This window comes from Periplaneta americana, chromosome 6 (assembly GCF_040183065.1).
Source record: "Periplaneta americana isolate PAMFEO1 chromosome 6, P.americana_PAMFEO1_priV1, whole genome shotgun sequence".
NCBI lineage: Eukaryota > Metazoa > Arthropoda > Insecta > Blattodea > Blattidae > Periplaneta > Periplaneta americana.
Window position 1 is genome coordinate 141,225,682 of NC_091122.1, and position 21,768 is coordinate 141,247,449.

Here is a 21,768-nt window from a genome sequence, read left to right on the forward strand (position 1 = left end):
ATACAGAGTACATGTAGTACAGAAATTGAAGGAACCAGACTAGCAAAAGCAAGTGCATGATTGCCAATGGTTCCAGGCTCTTCTTATTGTAACCCCAGACATTCTGTCCATAAAATGGTTTATGTATGAGGTAATTTGCCATACAAACTCACTCAAGAAAACATCCAAGAGCTCTACCCCTATGCCTCCCCAGACGCCTTCATGGCATGTAAAGGTGATCCTTCACTTTTACTTATTATTTAGTAAGTTCTATAATTGTGGGATAGTTCGGTTACAGTGGTTTATTTTTTGAGCGAGTTAGGCTATGCTGTACTTCTATATTTATGTGGATATTGAGCTTTACGTCATTACTGTATTTTTATATCTTGTGTGTACCTTGATTGTAGATAAATTGTAATTACGTTCATGCTTAGATTACACTTTTTTTTACTGTTTACAGTGAAGGCTGGTGAGATAACGTGTCCTCATATTGGCCTGATAAAAACAAACTTATAGGCTTTGGGAGAATATTGACGTTTTGTATGCATTTGATAAGGTGAGGCGTGTCTTATCAGAGGTTCTCCTACTCTTCGAAAGAAGTACAGTCAAATTAAATATACAACTGATTACAGCTGGATGTAACTAGTACCACACCAACGCCAACAAGAACTCCTCTATAACATTTAAAAAGAGCAGTGTGACATTGTCATTTAAAATAACTGCAATTTTATTTTCAATGTAACTTTCCCTATATTCTTTATTTAAAGTAGCCATATTGAGAGGAATAAATAATGATGTCTTGCTAATTGTTCTTTATTGAGGGGAATAAATAATGATGACTTGCTAATTCTTCATTACTTACAGTTTTGCAAATGCATATAAAATGTTATTTTGCTTTAAAAGGTGGCACAAAAGATGATTTGCCAAATCAGTATTCAACACTTGTTACTCTGTTGTTGTTGTTGTTATTATTATTATTATTATTATTATTATTATTATTATTATTATTATGTTTTTAAATTGGTAGTTGTTGTAATGATGTGGAGAAAGTATGTCCTGCAATGTTCTTGATTCAATCAGTTTTTTTTCTGCTCCATGCTAATATCTCAAATGAAGTTTCTTGTAATGAAGGAAATAGATTGATGTAAGAAATGAGTTGCTTTAAATAATTATTTTACTTATAAATAGACATTATTCTCAATAATACTTTCAGACAGAGTTATGAATTTTCAGTGACAACCACGTAATTCTTTTAATGTAGATTAAAATAATGACATATATCTGATTCTCCATTAAAAATGTGCTGCGAAAGTATGTTCAGTTTACCCTGTGACATAATTATACGATTTTTTTGAAGAGGCTTAACACGAGGAGGAAATACTGTTTTTAAGCTGTGTGCCTTTCACAATTACGTAGATTAAATAGAGCAGAAAGATTTAAAATCTTGTTTATAAAAATGCACTGTGCTAAAATTTGAATAACATTTTTCATTAAGTCCGCCCGCACCTGTGGAGTAACGGCTAGCGCATCTAGTCGCGAAATCAGGTGGCCCGGGTTCGATTCCCGGTCGGGGCAAGTTACCACGTGGTTGAGGTTTTTTCCGGGGTTTTCCCTCAACCCAATATGAGCAAATGCTGGGTAACTTTCGGTGCTGGACCCTGGAATCATTTCACTGTCATTATCACCTTCATATCATTCAGACGCTAAATAGCCTGAGATGTTGATACAGTGTCATAAAATAACCTACTAAAAAAATTCATTAAAGTAGTAATTAGTAGGTAGTATTTCATGTAGTGTACTATTATTTTAATTTGTAATAACTGCTTAATTTTTTAGCTCTCAGTCTTATATTTATTTAGTGACATGAATTTTAAGTTCTAGGGTATGCTTGCAGAAATTTTATATTTCTACGAATTTCTACTTTTTGTTTCAGGTTTTTAGTACATTGTACAATGATATGTTAATTTGTACTGTTTCAGACTGTACAACATGGCTTTCCAAATAAACCAACAGCAATGGCTTGGGATCCTGCTCTCAGATTACTGGCCCTTGGTACTGCTACGGGTTCTGTTAAAATGTATCCTTCATATTGTGGGTTGAAGTGTTGTGGTTTTAAGCACCATTGATGTTGTTTAGTCAGCTGTCTGGAGATAGGTCTGAACCTCATAAGTAATACCAATAAGGAATCACTCATGAGGCAACTAGGCCCGGAGGTAATAACTTATAGTTTAAATTTATAATAATACATAAGTAAAGTTTAATCTGTAGAGAGACCTTAAGAGTACTAGTACTTCAAATTATTGTCCCCTATTCAAACCTAACTACACAATTTTTATTTTTATATTTTGGCAACATGTTGTGTTTTGAAGCACCATTAAGATTTAAGTTAATTATCACACACGAAGAACCTATCTTTATACAGTTTTTATTTGTGTTAATAAGATACATTTGAGAGTATTGCAAAAATTGCATAACACAAAATTCACTAGTTTACAGTTACTGATACTGTTGAGGGTGGGTGTCACTGTGACCCAGCACTGCGACCGTGTAGATTTTTAGTACTAACCTTTGTTAGACACATTCCAACCAGTATCATCGACTATGCTAAGATTCACTGTGTATCTAGGTTTCGAAGCAGGCAACCCCACATTGTTCTAAACCAGTCCCCTCCATGTGTTGCCAGCCAGTGATCAGGGAATACAATGGAATGATATTGGAATGAAGCTCAGATAGAATGATATTGATACCTAACATAGGAAAATGGGAGAATTCCGAGAAAAACTGCGACCATGTCCACCACAAATGTCACTGTAGATTTCTCAATGAAAAATCCCAGATCTGAGTGGGACTCGAACCTGGACTGCCTGTGTGATAGATAAGTTAATGGTTTAGACCGCCTAGCCACCGCAGGGACGTGGCTTACAATTGAAATATGGAATTTTGTTTACATAATTGTGCTTCACTTTTGCTGCTATTGTCATCACTACTATCTTTACTTGTACTGCTACATTTTTTTATGTTGTATGGGGACAGTTTCACTTTCAAAATAATGTTGGGAAATTCATTTGCAATGGGTCTGTTTAAATTTGTTAAAATTGCCCTGTGCCATAACGTTATGGTCTAAGATATCATGCCTGGACTTGCGTTATAAATTGAGTGCTGATTCGAATTCTCATGGGGAAGGTTAATATTCTCATGAAATTTCGGCCAATATACGAGACTGGCGAGGAGTTACAATAGCTAGCAAAATGTTGCTTTGAAAACCAGCTATAACAGCTTGGGAGAAGGGCGATCATCATGGTGACCACACATTACCCCTGTACTGGTTGGATGATTTTCAGATTACTTTCATTGTTTAAATTTAATAAGTAATATAATTATGATGATCAAATATTGAGAACTGTTGCAGAAGAAAAGGAGATAGTTAAGGCAGAGATACTTATTCAAATGAAGTAAGAAAATTGCGGACTGATTAGAAATAAATACTATAATTAATATTTGTAGTGAAATACAGACAACATTAATAGGTATTTCACTATTATAGAGACATATTATGTGAAATCTTGAATGTTTGAATGTAATCAAAGATGAAAAATTGACTCCTTTTCTCTCTTCCCCACCTCTACTTCCCATAAAATCAAGTACTGTATTGTACTGTGATTCTTGGTCATTTGACCTGAAGCATGTGTTCCTCTCTGGAAAAAACACACAAATTATAAAGCACTTGACCATCTCTGATGTTATATGTGAAATTTCTGTTTTTTGCAGGTGTTTTTTTGTGTAATGCAAATTGATTTCAACTGGCTTTTTCTTTAAAGAAAAAAAAACTGCAAATGTGTTTTTGTTGTGTTGACTGACATTAGATTAGTTTTGTACCAGTGCTGAAGTGGATCTATTGCAGCCTGAATAGTTGTTTCCAGATTGTTCACCTTGTTAGGTTTTTGTGAGTTCCGTATATCAAATCATAAGCAAAGGTCTGTTTTAACGCCAGTGTTTACCAGTTGTTAGGTAGATCATTAATGTATATGTGCGAACTTCCTTTGCGTAATATCATGTGAAAAATGCCAAGTAAATTTACATAAGTGAATTGTTCCACTGAATCTTCGTATATGCTCTTAGCACAACACAATAGTGGTCTTTCCCGTCTATCACAATTAGATCATGACTGGCATTTCTAGCAAAATTATACAATTATATCGTGATTTTCACTCAAAGGGTTAAATAATGTACTTAGTGGTCTTAGGTGAGTCTGCTTGTATCTGGAAGTTACACTATCATTATTTGTATAGCAGTATAGTGAGGATCACGTAAGGGCAGTTCCTGAAAGGCTAATTTGGCAGTCTCTTTAGTAGTAGAAAAGTTTTCCGGCCTCATAGCCCGGAAAACTTTTCTACTATTGACGCCGGCCGTGAAAGCCTACACTCCAATATAAGTCTCTTTAGTGTTGCCAACTAATACCAGATATCACCAAAAGAGGGTAAAATCATAATGCCATGTACTATGATGTTGATGATAATATAGTATTAACAATAACGATGTCTTGCTTATTTACCACACATCTTTATGTTGGGGAGATGTTTTCTAAATGGTTCAATAATTTATGAAAGCGTATAGTTTCCTCCTGCTCCTCTCGCACATTATGTTGGTAGTTAGTAGATTAGTATATGATCTAATATTAAAATGTATTTTATGCTCGACCATGCCGAAATGTAGTAATTATACACCTGGTAGCAGTCCTTTAATGCATGTCATTAAAGTACACCTACTCATTAAAGTACAGGTGTTCAGCCAATGACAACTCAGCTTACAGGTGTTCAGCCAATGACAAGTCAGCTTTGTACCGTTATAAAACTGCAAGTATCGATTATTCTCGGATATGCAATCGAAAGAGAATTAGCGAAAAGTCACGGAGGCTGGAAATCCAATACTGTCACAGAAGGTTATGTTCTGTTACTATAATAATTAGCGTTAATTGTAAATAATATTCAAATAAATTCAATTTGTCATCTCGTTTTTCAATGTCGAATTCAATATTCAAGGTTATATCAAGTTTAACGGGATTACATCAAGGTCAATGACATTATTGTTCCTCGGAAAAAAATCAATACTTTTGCGTCTGCGCACATCTCACAATACACGACCTAGAATAAGGTCACTTCCGATCTTGTCAGATACAAATAAAATGTATACATCTGAATAATTTCAAGTTAGAAATATGGTCGAGCATAAAAAGTCGTATGAAACTCGCCTACAATGGTGATTAAGAAGCTCGTATGAAAATGATGAAACTCGCTTGCGCTCGTTTCATAAACATCCATACTCGCTTCTTAATTACTATCATTATAGGCTCGTTGCATAATGTACTATTATATGACAACATGAAATTCATTGCTTTGATTAAACAGTTTACAATTCACGAGACCTAATCTATTTTGTTTGATCACGTGAAATGATTAGTACAAATTCCGAAAATGAATGCCACTTTGAATTGTATACTTATGAATACTTACTCCATTATTGTAATAAAAGTCTAAACACGAACGAAATTAATTAAAATGTGAAACAATATTTCTATCGATTACTCAAGGACTTGTATCACACAAAGTATGTTATATTTATTTACACTTAGCGTACCTGACTATAATCTTGAATAGTAACCACAACACAAAACAACACACAAGGTAACTATTATGTATGAATATTAATACTGATATTAATTAATTATTAGTATATTCAGATTTCACTAGCTTCCAGTAATTGGCTCAGAAATCTAGAATAATTTTAATTTTCAGAATTTGTACTATAGATAACTTGTGTCACTGCTGCCAACATAACAGTCATAAACTCACTACCAGGTGTATTTCTCAGTACCGAAATTCGAAACGAAGTTGGCAAAAGAAAGTTCAACCTCCAAACTAGAAAATCACCATAATCCACTAGCATATGTAGTAATGGGAGAAAAATGGTTAGGTTTCACCCTTGGGGTATTAAGTAAGCTGATCTGGACTATATCATTGGGCGATAAACTCAAGACATCCATCACATTATACTGCAGTAATACACAGTTGCTAAAGTTTGTGGAAATTGTATTATAAGCTGATGTTCATAAATAAAGATGTAGTGTATTTGTGTAAAACCAATTTGAGGTTCAAGGAATGAGAAGATATTAATTTGTGAGATCATTTCCAATATTATGTAGTATTGCTGATTTATTATCACCAGGCCAGCAGCTGTATAGGAATTTCTGGTCCAAAATCAAATATACTTCCCTCATCCACCATATCCTTTTTGTTTGGTGCCTGCAACTCTTTCGTGTTCCTAAATCTAATATCACTACTGAAAGCAAAACACTTGAATGACATGGAATCAATCTAAAGTCATAACAATCTGTCTGTACATTGTTCCAAGGATTGCCATCACTTTTCCTAGTGCTTGGTTAATTGTGCCTCTCATACGAAATGTAGAGCAATATATGAGCTCACAACCAGAGTGGACCAAGTTCACCAGTGGTCACTTTGTGGATTAATAGAATCTTGGATGAAGAAAACTTAGATTTATTCATTGCCATAACAAATCAAGTCTCTAACTCATTTGTTGCTCCACAGAGGGCAGCATTTTTATGGCAGCATAAGGTTGCTAAGCATGAGCCAGGAACTTTAAGACTCGATTTCTCAAAATTATTCCAGAAGGACTTGGTCCACTCTGGTTGTGAGCCCCTCATATTTGGAGTGAAGCACATTGATTTTGAATATAAAATTCATAGTTTCTTTAAAATTAATTCATTCTCATTACTGTTATGTATTTTGTTAATTACCTAATTTAATCTTGTCACATATATCTTGAAAACATTGTAAAAGAACTGTGGTGTTACATTTCAGTTTTTAAATTAAACGTGAACAGAATGCAATGTTTTAAGTATGGGCACGTTTTCTTTAACTTTGTAACTAGTTTTGGTAAGCCAGGGGTGGAGTTCTATGGACAACATACCAATCACGAATCTGCTGTAACAAGACTTATCTTTCTTCCCAATGAGGTAAATTCCTTTAAATATACTTTGTTAATATAGATGTGAATATGATGTAAAGCAAACATAGTTTTGTAATATTTCATATTTTCTGAATTGTCATATTTCTCATGTAACTTAGACAATAGTCTTACCACGTTTATTGGTATATTGTCGACTATGCTTGTGATTTTGTGAGATTTCAGTTTCTGTATAACGCTCTTAATTTATTACTCTAAGATGACCAAACTTTGTTTCTCCACAATTTTTTAATCTTAAAATTTCTCAGAAGAAAAGTTTTAAATAATTGCTTGGAGTGGCTGTGGAGTGTTGTGTAAAAATAAATATTTTACTGCAGGAAATGTTCATAGCAAAAATGTTCATTTACATTAATGAACTTGATGAAACAAATGTAATAAATAAAATTGAGAAAGATCTAGTCCATGATCTTAAAATGATAGAGAAATATATCAGAATCCTCTACATCATGTGTAAGAAACTTTTCATTTTTTAAAGAAGTTATTAGAGGTTTTTGAAATTGAAACTTGCTGTAATAATTACCAGAACATTGTTTATATTCTGTTTATTGTTACCAGGGTCGCATTGTTTCTCTCTGTGATGATAACTCTCTTCACCTGTGGGAAATAAATGAGGGCTCCTTGGAAGAAGTGAAAGCTCAAGCACTAGAGGGCAAGTATGTATGTTTCTGTGATCATTTGTTCATAATTAGAATTTAAATTTTTATACTTACTGATTTATGGCAGTAAATTATTATGCATTTAGTTTCTCTAATCTTATTAAGTTAGTCAATTATGATTTTATATTGAGATAGTATAGATTACGATTTGTAATTGTCATAAAATAAACACTATATAGTGTTCATCATGCAGCTCTTATGTGATGCTCTGTTTGTTTCAGTAAATAGCTGTAGGATAAGTTTATGATTTTTCAGATTCGATTAAGACTTCCTGGCATCTGCTATCTCTGTGTATATTTTCCATTTTTTGAAGTTGGGGATGTTTGTTGCAAAATTCATGAACTTGCATGTGCATAATTGTTTTTAAAATGTATTTGTAATTGCACCTAATAAGTTACCACAGACTATACACTTGATACAAATATTTGACTATGGATTCATCATTCAACTTACATTCTCAAGATAAGATTCTCAAATATTTTAAAAACATACATTTGTGATACACAGTAAAAATGTACTCCAGACTGGTAATGCCATAGAAGAGCACAAAAGTTATTGCACCCCTATACAAAATTACATAATAAACAGATATAACAATGCGGTACACATCTGAAAGAAATCAGCTTAAAATTTATATTGTAGGCTTACTTCATAAGTCCAATTGTAGGCTTACTTCATAAGTCCAAATTTTTCCTAATGTTGAAATCTGTGTATATTTTTGAAGCGCATCCGCTAATAACATCTCAAAAGTCTTAAAAATGTTTTCTATATTTTATGAAGAACAAATGCGTAACAACTTGTTAGCTGGGGTATAAAAATAATAAGTTATTTTGCTTTCTTGTGTGATTTCCTCAAACACAGTTGCGAGGTTTTAGAAGTAAGCCAAGTATATGTTGAGCTAGGTAAATTCGGTTAATGCATAATATTTCGTATATTGCATTATTGTAGAGTCATCCATCACTTATTTTTATTACCTCCACCCTGATTTTGTATTTATAATTCTGACATGTCTTTGTTGTAATTGGATACATTTCAAACTAAAAAGAAAGCCAGCTTTTTTTTATATCGCATTAGAAGTAGACCATTATGAATTATTATGAGTGTATATTTTGATATGCTACTATAACCTTCTTGCTACAGAATTTATATTGATGACAGTATATTTATAAGATCAAAAAATAATTTGTATACTCAAGCTTGCAACAAATATCTCCATTATAGTGAAAACATGCTATTTTTTTTTTCTTTACGTTTTAAGGTACAAAAAATGTTATGGTTTGTTACATACAGCTTACTGTCAGTCGAGTTAGCTCTGTGGTGCACGTCTACCTCCAAACTAGCAGGCCCGGGTTCGATTCCTGGTGGGGTCAGAAATTTTTCATGTAAAATTTCTACCTCGAGACTAGGAGAGATGGTGGTGTACAACTTCTAATCACTAGATTGTGCACCAATATGCCTGGGTTAAATCCCAAATCTCTCCGCAGTGCATATGTAGAGAAGGCATATGTCACTGTTGATAGTAATTCGTCCGTCGGAAGGGGATGTTAAACCTGGTGGCCCCCTTGGTGCTATTCGACAGGAGTAGGCTACGTGCCTACACCAGGTTTCCCCTTCTTCTTTCCTCATTTTCATCGTGATTCTCACGTATTTCCAACACTACACTTACACGAACAATTACACATACACATCATGCATAGCGTGGCCTGTCGAAGTGGTGTGCAACTGGAAAAATGTGTCACAGTCCTGCCATCTATCCGCAATATGCCGAACCCGAATCACGCAAGTGAAGTGGGTAGGCATTAGACACACACACACACATACAGCTTACTTACAAGTATTTTGTGTGTAATGAAATTGAGAGAACTGAGTTTTAAATTGATATAGGTTTTTTCTCCCAAAAATATAACAGAACATCGTTCTTATTCACTTAAAGATTCCCAAATTGTGCTTATTTACTAGGTATCTGATAATACAGTAAACCTCATCCTAGTCATACTGTCATAAAAACAATATACAGTATTTTATTCCTAGTTTTAAGAAACTCTGCTTTAAGGAAAATATGCCTTCAAGGCAAACAGTTGAATGTATTTGTGATTACACAACCCTTTTAACAAAATTTGTTAAATATGAATGTTTGTTATCGATTTATGTACAAGGTGCACACCAGTAGTACATTGCAATCATATAGTATGCATTGCTATCTCAATTGAAAGTAAGCTTCTAGAAAGGTTAATGTGTGTTTGTGTATGAAAACCGTAAATTTAATTACAGTTCAGTACTTAAAAATGTGTTACTGTGATTTTATGAAAATATCATGTGTGTTTGCGAAAATTTGTGTGTGTTTATTAATAGTAAATTTAGCAGGTATTAAGAATATATAAATATAATGGATAAAAGGGCTAATTAAATCTTTGATTTGGGACTCCATTTGCTTTGACACTCTAGCTCCATCTCACTTGCCGAATACCTCCAGATGCGCAGCATCTGCTGCTGAATTAGCTGTGAAAAAAAAAAGTCAATAAGTATGCTCATCTTTTAGACAGTCATATCTTTGTCCCCTTTGCTGTGGAGACCTTTGGTCCTTGGAGTCATGACGCTAAGGTTTTGGTATCTCAAATTGGCAAAATTTTGATCTCCATTACTGGTGATCATCATTACACTACTTATTTGCGTCAGCGTTTAAGTATTGCAATTCAACGCGGAAATGCAATGAGCATTTTGGGTATGCTTCCCGAGTCCAGCCCTTTGGATGAACTCTTTTTCTTGTAAAATTTATTTAATATAGATAGATATTTTTAGAAGTAATTTATTTTTTCATTACAAGATAATATTTTATGCAAAAAAAATTCTGTTAAATGTTTTAATTTCTAATCTCAGTTCTTACCTTGTACAGTTCCAGAAAAAAAAACATCCTTTCTGAATTTTCTAACTTCCAGATTCAATGCATTGCACATGCTAAGGCTCCAAAGCAGTGATACACATGACATCGCTTTGGCAGTTATTGAAATTCATTTTACTTCGAATGTTGTCATAACCCAAAAGGCATTTCAAAAGATGCAATGAAAATTGATCTATTTTTAATAGTAGACGAATATTTATAAATTATAATGATGGTAAACGAAATCAAATTGCATATTAATTAAAAGAACTATTTCCTCAACAATATCTGTAGTCTGTGAGCAAGCAGGCCAGCACAGAAATATCGGAATCCTTGTGATGAATTATCATAATCGAGGTTGTCGTATTGTGTTTTTTTTTTTTTTTTGTTTACATAATGACTCATAGCCATTAATTTGATCTTATTTTCGGATTAATTTCGTGCTTTCTACATTAGTTGTGAAATATCTTCCTGTAATTCTGGGTTGAAAACTCTGAAATATCTTCCTGTAATTCTGGGTTGAAAACTGTTGTTAAATCGTTGTGATGTGAATTGTGCTTCCATAAGCAGCTTCAAGAGTTGGGATATTTTTTGTTTCTAGTACTTTATATGTTAAGTAAAACTCCTCCTTTTAAGAAAAAGCTGCATTTAAGGGAAAAATAATTAGTTCCTGGATATTAATTAAAAAGGGTTTTATTGTATTAAGATATTTATCTAATTTACGTTCAGGAGTCCCAATGTGTATGAGTGACAGTTTTTACATTTTACACATATCATTGTGACACTAAGTGAGATTAGTTATGGGGAAAGTAGTTAATAAGTTAGCTTAGTTTTACGTTTTTCATTGGTGATGGTGTATACAACACAGTGTGAAATGTTCTATGTGTATCTTACTTCTTGTGTTGAACTTTAGGTTGAAGAAAATCTCGGCCATCTGCTTGGAATCAACATGTGAACATTTACTTTTGGGGACAGAAGGAGGAAACATCTACCTACTAAATCTGAGAACATTCGAAATGGCTGAAACCATCATCTATCAAGATGTTGTCATGCAAAAGTAATCTTAATTTTTTATTTGAAGTCATGTTTGTTTATTTACAATAGAGAGAGAGGTATGAGAAAATTTTCCTTTGCAACATTAAGAAGCGAATGTGCTCGATTATTGAATTAGGCAATACACTTCTCTTCATTGATTTGATGAACATTCAGAATCGAAACTAATTATTGTGTAAAGAAAAGTCGTGTCTAACGTCGGAAAAGAATTAACAAACTCCTAAACAGTTGCTGACTATATTTCAGTAGTGGAAAGTAGAGAAATTTTGCTCATGGCTGCTGCTTGGTACTGTATGTTGTGAAGAAAAAGAGAATGCCGTAAGTTCATAAAAGGCACAGAAGAAACCTACAGTGAGATTTTAATTGTAATAAGAATGCAATTTTATTGTAAATTAATTATAATATTGAAGATATTATTCTTCTTCATAGAAGTTATCATAAAAATTCCCTTCCATTTGCATGTTAAAATATTCTATTTTCAATTGTATTCTGTATCAAGGAAAAACGTCGTGCATAAATGGCTCTAACTGTTGTCCATGTTGAGAATGAAGTTCTTGTCAATATACAGCTTTGAATAAAGAATGTATGTACGAAGTTACACTTGTGGACGATTACATTACGAAATAGGAGATTGAGATTAGACTTATAAGAAAACACATTTGTAAAGAAACAGAGGGGAGATACTATAAAAATAGCTTTTTAACATTTGGATTCTAGAAAGTTATGCGACTTAACCCAGCTGTATCTCATATAGCCACTTGTTTTTAAAAACTCTGCATTTTTGTTTACATAAAAAGTAACAAAACTGACATTTTTGTGAATTCACGAGGTTTAATATTAAAATATATTTTTATCTTATTACTATTCTTTACAATTTTCGGAGAGACAGCATTATCTGTCCTGTGTCAAATGTAATAGAGGCTTGTCAGTCCATCTTCTATATAAGGCAGTGATGTGCTGTAGACTATAATTTTATGTCTACGCATGTAATCTACATGACCTTATTTCATGTAGACTATGTAATCTATGAATGAAAGATTTAAAAAGTTGTTTTGTTGTTTTAAAAGTGATCAAATGAATGACTAACTACTGTACAAAATTGAAGTATTATTTTCCACTTCATTTTCACAAAAAAATTTTTGAACGTTGGATCTGTAGTATGAATAAACTCAGAGCTTTAATATACATAGGCCTATTTCTTTACAAATTAATTGCGTACCAAATACCTAACTCATCCTAAAGCATTAGCAGTAAATGGTTGCCATTAATCATCTGCACTGTTTTTATCTATCATTTTGTGAGTGTAATAGATATGCAGTAGTTTTGACGATCTATCAAAATCTAGACAATTTCTGACAAGTGAATGAATGTATGACCAATTAGAAAATACATGTTCCACACATGCAGAAGAAGCAGGTATTTTGTGAAGTTTATAAATCTTGATGATGACGATGATGATGTTTACCCATATTCCAAAATGCTATTAGGTCAGTGATATTTTTCAGAAATAATTTTTTAAATGTCTCACTTCCTTGTTGAAACTTGTAAAGGCTACCTATTTCTTCTTGGCTCAACTTATCTAGTAGAAAGTCTTGTACTTTTTACAATAATTGTTTGCTTGAGAGCAAAAATTGAACATCACTACAATACTTGGGATGAAGACAAAAAGTGGTCAAAGTGTAAATATTAAGAGCCATTGCTTTCCTAGATGTCACATTGTTTTTTAAACTTCTGAAATTGACTAGGAATTTTGAGGTTCAACAATGAATGTGTTGCATCTGCAATTGAAATGTCTGATTTCGGGAAATATTATTTAGTGTACAAATTGGGTCAAAATGGCTAACATCATGTACCTCATCAAAAACTCATTATCACATATTGATGCTTTGACAGCTGGTTTTACTGTCTTAAACCTACTGTAATTTGCAATAAGTATTTTCATGTGTTGTTTATATTTTATTAAACGGACAAATACATCTCTGTGTGAACAACCAACGAGTATCACAAGAGACTTTGATCCTGCAGCCACTCTGCTTTACCAAAGCCCCCTCCAAATCCACATGCGTGAATTCCTTCAATACTGTTTGTACTTTAATGGCAGATTTTGATCTAAACCATCTTTTGTGAGGAGATTGCCCATGTGATTACTGGAATTACTATGCCATAGCCCATAGAGAAACAGTTCTTTCCATTTTCAACATATTAGATACATTATCGGATATGACGACATAAATCTCCCCGTTTGTAATTTCAGTGTGCCAGAAGACTACAAGATAAATCCAGGTGCAGTAGAAGCAATAGCCGAACAACCAGGCAATACAGACAAGATTCTTATTGGTTACAATCGTGGTCTAATGGTGCTGTGGGATCGCAAAAGTCCGGGAGCTGAACAGGTATGTAATAATTTATTATACTTATCTTCAGATGTGACATAAATATGTGCTTCATAAATGGCATTTAAGTGTGTTTAAATGCGACAGGCTCATGTCAATAGATTACATGTTTAAATGCGATAGGCTTATTCAATAGATTTACTGACACATAAAAAAACTCCTGTGGAACAAAATTCTGGCACACCGTTGACAGATATAACCTTGGCAGTTGGGAGCGTTAAATAAACCATAATTTAATTTAACATCTGCTTCAAAGATTTGGCCCTGAGGTTCCTATAAACTAACTAATAATCCAGAAATAGTTGCCTTGTGCAAATTCAATATTTACGAAAACTCAGGACAAGAAGTGCACACGTAGTTCCCAAGATAGGAGGGAGAATAATCTCCATTTTCCTGCCAGGAATAGAATCAACATCTGCTGGGTTTGTAGCCAGCAACACTACCTGCTTGAGCCACAGAGAAGGACATTTAAGATGTTATTACCATATATTCTCCAATAAGTCATGCACCCAGCTATGGCCGTTTATAAGATATTATGCTTCATAGTTTCCATGTTCCTCTGCATCTTCGGTAGTTCTATGTTTTTTTTTGCGGCAAGAAAAGGATCTCAATCTCCTACCTTTGGTGATATTCATTTTCAGAATTGAAAATATAAGACACACAAACAATACATTTATCACACTTGAACTTGATTCAGAGTCATGTACTACTGATCCAAATACCATTTAACAATATTAACAATTGAAGTACCTGTGCAGGAAGATAATGGCTTGCACTACCACCTTAGGAGTTGCGCAGAAGGAAAATAGGACAATGTTGCAAAATTCGTTATGAGTAAGCCACACATCAGTATTTTTTTTTAGTTTTTTTGTGTGTTTTTTTTTTCTAATCACTAGGATTGCTACTATCGCCTCATCACAGACAATGCGAAATACTATCTGCACAGTCTATTGTTCCTAGCACCCTCACACGTCATGCTTCGTGACTGTATATACTAGTTTAATTATGGGTAGACTGTAAATGGGCACACTGTATGTTGAATAAATGGAAGTAATTTTGTATATATGTGCTTGCATTTGTGCATGAGAGATATACAACAGAAAACAAAACTGGTAGGAGGATTTAACTTACTGCATCAAACACGTTGTGCTTGTTGCAGTGTCCATGACTATATTGAATTGCAACTGTCTGAATAAGATATTATCACAGTCTAGTATATACAGTCGCGAAGCTCAATACGTAGTAAATATGCAAACATTAGATAGTTGCTCACCACTAGGATTGCTAATATCGCCTCATTACAGGCAATGCAAAATAGTACTGTCACAGTCTATTGTTGTAAGTGAAGAACAGAAATATGAAATAATGAACTATTTTGTGTCCTTTCTAGTAACAGCAACTTCTTAAATTCTTTCAGACATATATTAGTACACAGCAATTGGAAAGTATTTGCTGGCATAAATCAGGTTCTCGGTTTGCATCTTCACATAATGATGGCAGTTACGCAATCTGGGATGCTAGTGTTGGAGAACGTCCGTCCGAAGAGCCCACTACTGTATATGGGCCATTTCCATGTAAGGCAGTTACTAAACTTCTGTGGAGACATTCCAAGAAGTAAGTATTAAATTAACTTTTCAGTTAATGCAAGAGGAAGTGAAACTTTATTACCTTATACTGCTATGCAGTAATTTTTCAATCAGTTGTGTTGCAATACTGGCTATGGGAACAACTCAGTATCAGAAATTTAACAGAACAAGAACTGTTCCTGTAAAAATGATTACATATAAGCAGTTAAGGCGTTACCTCCTTATCTAGTTTAAGCAAAGAGGTACTGAAGCTGGCTTCATTTTTTAATTTTCTTATGAAATTACTAATCACTTTTTTGCAATTCACATTGCGAGTTTTATTATTTTGTTTTTGCAAAGTGCTGTGTGTGTATTTGTTTCATACACTTCCTTTTAATGTTCCTCAGAGAGTTACAGTTTGTTAAGTTGGAAGATCAAATTCTTTAATAGTGCATGAAAACACTAGCTGTATATGTTGCGAAAGAATTTTTCCAGATGATGTATATTATCGTACATACATATATTGAGTTCCATACACTATTTTCTATATTAATAGTTAACACTTTATGTCTTCTGAAATTTATTCACGTCACGGATGTTTTTGACACTTGAACATTAATACCAGGTAATCTTTCCTGAAACAGTCTTCAAACTTCACGAGTATAAAAACTGTTTCTGCAATACAGTACCAAAACTGGATCATTTTACTCTTGGTAATTAAACAAAAATATTCCAAGATAAGTTATTTGTTCACTGCTGTCATGGCCTTTGTTGGAAGATCACGTGCCTGTACAAGAGTGCCAGCTAATTGACAGTAACAATGATGTGTGGTGTGTAGCGAAATTTTGTGAATCCTATATTTGTTTCAAGTATCTGATACATATTGATATGTTTATTGACCCCACCATAAAGTTTACTTCTGAACCAGCTGTTAACTGGTCAGTAAACTTTCTAGACCTCAAAATTTTTATAAAAAATCTCCGATTTAATTTCGACATATTCCGTAAACCTACTTCCACTAACCACTCTACACACAGTCTTTCCAACCATCCTGAGGTTCATAAAATTAGTAAATTTCGTTATATCATTGACAAATTATTGACTATTCCGTTAAGTAAATTCAATTTTAACAAAGAATATAATTAATTATATTATCTCTCTAGCTCAAGATAATGGTTTCCCTAAACATATAAAAAAAAACGCAAAAACAAGTTATTCAAAAATCAGTACACTTCCCTTGAACCAGTAACCTCTAATTCTCAGAAAACATAGACTTGTATGACATATTTTGGACAAATATATAACCAATTTGAATAACTTCTTCAAAAAAACATAATATAAATATTGCCTTCTGCACCAACAATAAATTAAACAATATTCTTCCTAACAAACTTCATAATAGAGATCAATTTCAAAATGGTGTTTATATGTTACAATGCAAAAATTGCCCTAGTAAATACATTGGCCAAACTCGTAGAAACTACAGAACCCGGTACATTGAGCATGTTTCTGACTTTAAATATAATAGACGAAAATCAAAATTTGCAACACATTTAATAGAACATGGTCATGAATTAACTAACATAAACGATACAATACAGGTCATTCACTCTATGAATGACAACCCATGCATACATATCGCCGAAGAATTTTATATCACTCAGGCATTAAATAATGGTATATCTCTCTTGAATGAACCACTTCCCAATGCACACAGTCTGCTTTAGAATCTAAAATCTCCTCACACACGTGGATCCCCAGCATACCAATAAGCTTCCTTCTGCCTCTGCTTTTCAATTTGATGTTAGATATTTTGTAAATGTAACATTCGCTAACATTTGTTACTGGTCCTTCTACAACATCGAATACATTCTTCTTCCTATCAGCTCCGTATGTTATTTTATCTTCGTGTGTTTCCTCTTTTACGACCCCATTTTTTCTCATTACTTGGTTTTCCACATTTATCAAAAATAGTTTCCAACATTAATCTTCCCCAACCTAGTAATCTTTTACACGTATTTATTTCAGATTACAAGACTCACATGTTACGAACATTACGTCTTCTTTCTATATACATGAAGCTGTATATCCACGTTCGTTACATCATCAATTTGTACCAGCTCACTGATCTGATATGTAAATGCAGTCTTCATGCTGCACCTGTTACATAATTTTACAATAATATGGATTTGTTATAAGACCACACGTCCTTAGACGCTGCATTATGCTACCTTTCTTCACACAGTTCTATTTTATATAGATAAAAATGGTTAATCATATTTTAACAATTTTATTTTCTGTGTATAGATTTTATTGCTAATGTTCAACTTTTTAACCCATTTTAATTGTGATTTCTTCACTGTTTGTTTATAAGTTGTCTGTAAGTTTATTAATGATCTGATGATGGTTTAGTGGAACTGAAAACGTTCCTCTATTATGTAAAAAAACACCATATTTGTGTTTATCACACTTATTTGATAAGTCTGACGGTCTTAACAATAAAAACCTTGATAAGTTGTACAGCTTATCGGACCCAAAATGGTTTTCAAATTTATCAACTGGTTTAGTCAAGGTGGACCAATTACGTGGCCTTCACATTCTCCATATTTGACAAAACACAGCATTTTTACTGTATGTCTTCCTAAATGATTTACTCGGTATTCCGAAGAACATGAAGCTCAACAGATGGCTTGAGTAGATGATAATATTGCCTTCCTTGCATGCCATGAAATTGTGTGAAGTGCAAAGAAATTGAGCTCGCATACATTCTTGAATTTTGTGCAGGATGAGTTGTCTGCAATTTGTTCTCGCTACTTTTGCGCCTTTAATTGGACTAAGTGAGCTATAATCAAATCAAATCAAACTTTTTAAGATGCTATATTTTCATTTCAATAAACCATGATTTACTTACTTGCTTTTAAGGAACCCGGAGGTTCATTGCCGCCCTCACACAAGCCCACCACCTGTCCCTATCCTGAGCAAGATCAATCCATTCTCTATCATCATATCCCACCTCCCTCAAATCCATTTTAATACTATCTTCCCATCTACGTTTTGGCTTCCCTAAAGGTCTTTTTCCCTCCGGCCTTCCAACTAACACTCTATATGCATTTCTGGATTCGCCCATACGTGCTACATGCCCTGCCCATCTCAAACGTCTGGATTTAATGTTCCTAACTATGTCAGGTGAAGAATACAATGCGTGCAGTTCTGTGTTGTGCAACTTTCTCCATTCTCCTGTAACTTCATCCCCCTTAGCTCCAAATATTTTCCTAAGCACCTTATTCTCAAATACCCTTAACCTAATAAATCATGATGTAGAAAAATTTAATGTTCATAATGGATTCTTATCTTGTAGGGATGACTTTATGATATTTTCTGGAGGTATGCCCCGAGCCAGCTATAGTGACCGCCATACAATAACTATCCAGCATGGAAAACGCCATGTTGTTCTAGATTTCACATCCAAGGTTATAGATTTTTATACTGTAGATATTGATCCAGATGACAGAGGTAAGAATTCTAATCCTATTTGCATATTATTATTATTATTATTATTATTATTATTATTATTATTATCATTATTATTGTCATTATTATTATTATTATTATTATTATTATTATTATTATTATTACTATGATTACTAATATTACTAGTATTGTTACTAAGGGGCGGATTTCTATGACATGTCATATTTTTTCCTATGGGATTGTTTCGGTTTTCAGACTGATTTAAACTGGATTCCAAGCATTCTGAAAAAAAAATGGAAGAGTTTTTATTGGGCATATAAATTCATATCTGGACCGTTTTTAATTTTGTAGCATATTTAGTACGAAACTGCATATTAACGTTATATTTTGGGAATAACTGTAATGCATATTAGGCATTTTTTAAGTTTATGGCATATTTACTAAAAATTCGTGTCATAATGTTATGTTTTGCGCATTTTTCGCATTTAATGCATTCAAACCATAACATGCCGTGGTAAAATATAATACTATGAAAGTTTTTCAGTATAGCTCTAAAATGCCTATATTTTCGGAGAAATGTAATACTATGACAGTTTTTCAGAATAGCTGTAAAATACCTATATTTTTACGGAAATGCAATGAAAAGAAAGTACGAACTTACTGTGGAATATGGGGTTTCAAGTGGCAGGTAGGCTTCTATTGTTCGGCCCTGTGAGCAAAAACATGCTGTACAAAACGAAACAGGGTTTCCTTACAATTTTCAAGTGTTCATAAATTTCTCCTCCCTCTCTGTCACTCCTTGTTTCTTCAGTATCTTTCCAACAAGCTATTATTTTAAAGACAGAGAACATTTGAAGTAATGTGCTTAACATCCAACTGGTTAGACATTATAGTTTAATCAATGTATAATGCAGAGAATTAAAAAATCTAACATACATGTGTTACTGATAAAATCATATTTCGAATTTTATTGGTCAACTACATTTGAAGATATTCCAAGAATGTTATATACATCATTATGAAACATATCCCACTTATGAAGAAAAACTCCAGCATTTATACTTCTCTTTCTTCTACGTCATCCTCATTGTCATCAAATGGCTGTACATCCCAAGCCAGGTCCTGGCCTCCCCAGTATGTTTATACTTTGTGGCAACCAGTGACATTTATATTCCAGATTTTCTTAATTTTATTCCGAATATTGCGTTTATTTTGTTGTTAACAATATTATACGAGGGGGATCCGGGAAATAACGACCATTCGCGCATACCCGCCGCGCAGCTGACTCCCCTTCCTTGTTTGAAGGTCAACTGGCTTCCTTAACATGTGTTCTCATAAAGTTGTGAGTACTGGTTGCAACAAGTCGCCATTGTGCATTTTGTGTTACTTCAAAATGAACGACGTGATTGATAATCCCGCCGACTGTGAGGTGAGGAGTGTGATTCGATTTTTGAATGCCCGACATTTGAAACCTGCAGAAATTTACCGGCAATTGAAAGAAGTGTATGGTGATACTGTAATGAATGAAAGAAATGTGAGAAAATGGTGCGAAATGTTCAACAATGGGCGAACAAATGTCCACGATGAAACTCGACCCGGATGCCCATCACTCATCACAGAAGACCTGAAGACTAAAGTGAACGACAGAATCTTGCAAGACAGGCGCACATCACTCGACGAATTGCATATTGCCTTTCCTGACATTTCTCGTTCTTTGCTTGGTGAAATTGTCGCAACATCTTGGCTACCACAAAATCTGTGCACGATGGGTTCCACGGCAACTGAGTGACCAACACAAAACTCACAGAATGGCCTCAGCATTGACATTCTTGGTGCGATATCACACAGATGGAGACGCCTTTCTTGATCAAATTGTGACTGGTGATGAGACCTGGGTGTCTCACAACACCCCAGAGACCAAGCGCCAATCACGTCAGTGGCATCATCCCTCATCACCCAAGAAACCGAGAAAATTCAAACAGACTCTCTCAACACAAAAAGTCATGGCTACTGTCTTTTGGGATCGCAAAGGTGTTCTTCTGCTGGATTTCATGCCAAAAGGCACTACGATCAATGCAAATCGTTATTGTGAGACTACGAAAACCACGGCGAGCCATCCAAAACAAGAGGCGAGGAATGCTTTTGAGAGGAGTTGTGCTTCTTCACGACAATGCCCGCCCGCACACTGCTGCTTCAACTTGAGAATTGCTGGATCAATTCGGTTGGGAAATCTTTGATCATCCGCCCTATAGTCCAGACCTTGCTCCTAGCGATTTTCACCTTTTCACTAAGCTGAAAGACTTTCTGGGTGGTTTGCGTTTTGGAAGTGATGAAGAGTTGAAGAAGACAGTGAACACCTGGCTTAATGAACTGGCGGCAGAGGAGTATAACACGGGAATTCTAAAGCTAGTGAACAGATACGACAAATGTTTAAATGTAGGTGGTGATTATGTAGAGAAGTAAAGGAAGCTTCAGTTATGTAACAGACTTTGTTTTTTCAAATAAATATATATATTTTTTAATTATTACAACAAAACGGTCGTTATTTCCTGGATCCCCCTCGTAACAATACTAAAAAAAAGGTCAATTTTATTTTTGCTTGCTTCTTAATGTAGTTTTGTATACAGTATATCGTTTTGTGTATACCTTAAACCTGTCTTTAGTAATGGTAATAGTGGAATATAATCTGGTGGTATAATTTTTGCAAGGAAAGTAGGTGAACACTGTAT

The 21,768-nt window shown here is 34.0% G+C and overlaps 1 protein-coding gene across 8 annotated transcripts in view; it reads left to right on the forward strand.

Annotated features, from left to right (window-relative positions):
* l(2)gl (LLGL domain-containing protein l(2)gl) overlaps positions 1-21,768 on the forward strand; it is a 77,791-nt gene that overhangs the window by 1,858 nt on the left and 54,165 nt on the right. For all 8 annotated transcript variants that reach the window (XR_011332702.1, XM_069829145.1, XM_069829146.1 and 5 more), the window contains exons 3-9: positions 1,959-2,056; positions 6,928-7,012; positions 7,579-7,676; positions 11,471-11,614; positions 13,865-14,003; positions 15,421-15,617; positions 18,927-19,081. Coding sequence is in view for 7 of the 8 variants with exons in the window: in XM_069829145.1 (XP_069685246.1) it covers positions 1,959-2,056; positions 6,928-7,012; positions 7,579-7,676; positions 11,471-11,614; positions 13,865-14,003; positions 15,421-15,617; positions 18,927-19,081 (916 nt within the window). In the remaining variant the exon portion in view is untranslated. The remainder of the gene's footprint in view (positions 1-1,958; positions 2,057-6,927; positions 7,013-7,578; positions 7,677-11,470; positions 11,615-13,864; positions 14,004-15,420; positions 15,618-18,926; positions 19,082-21,768) is intronic.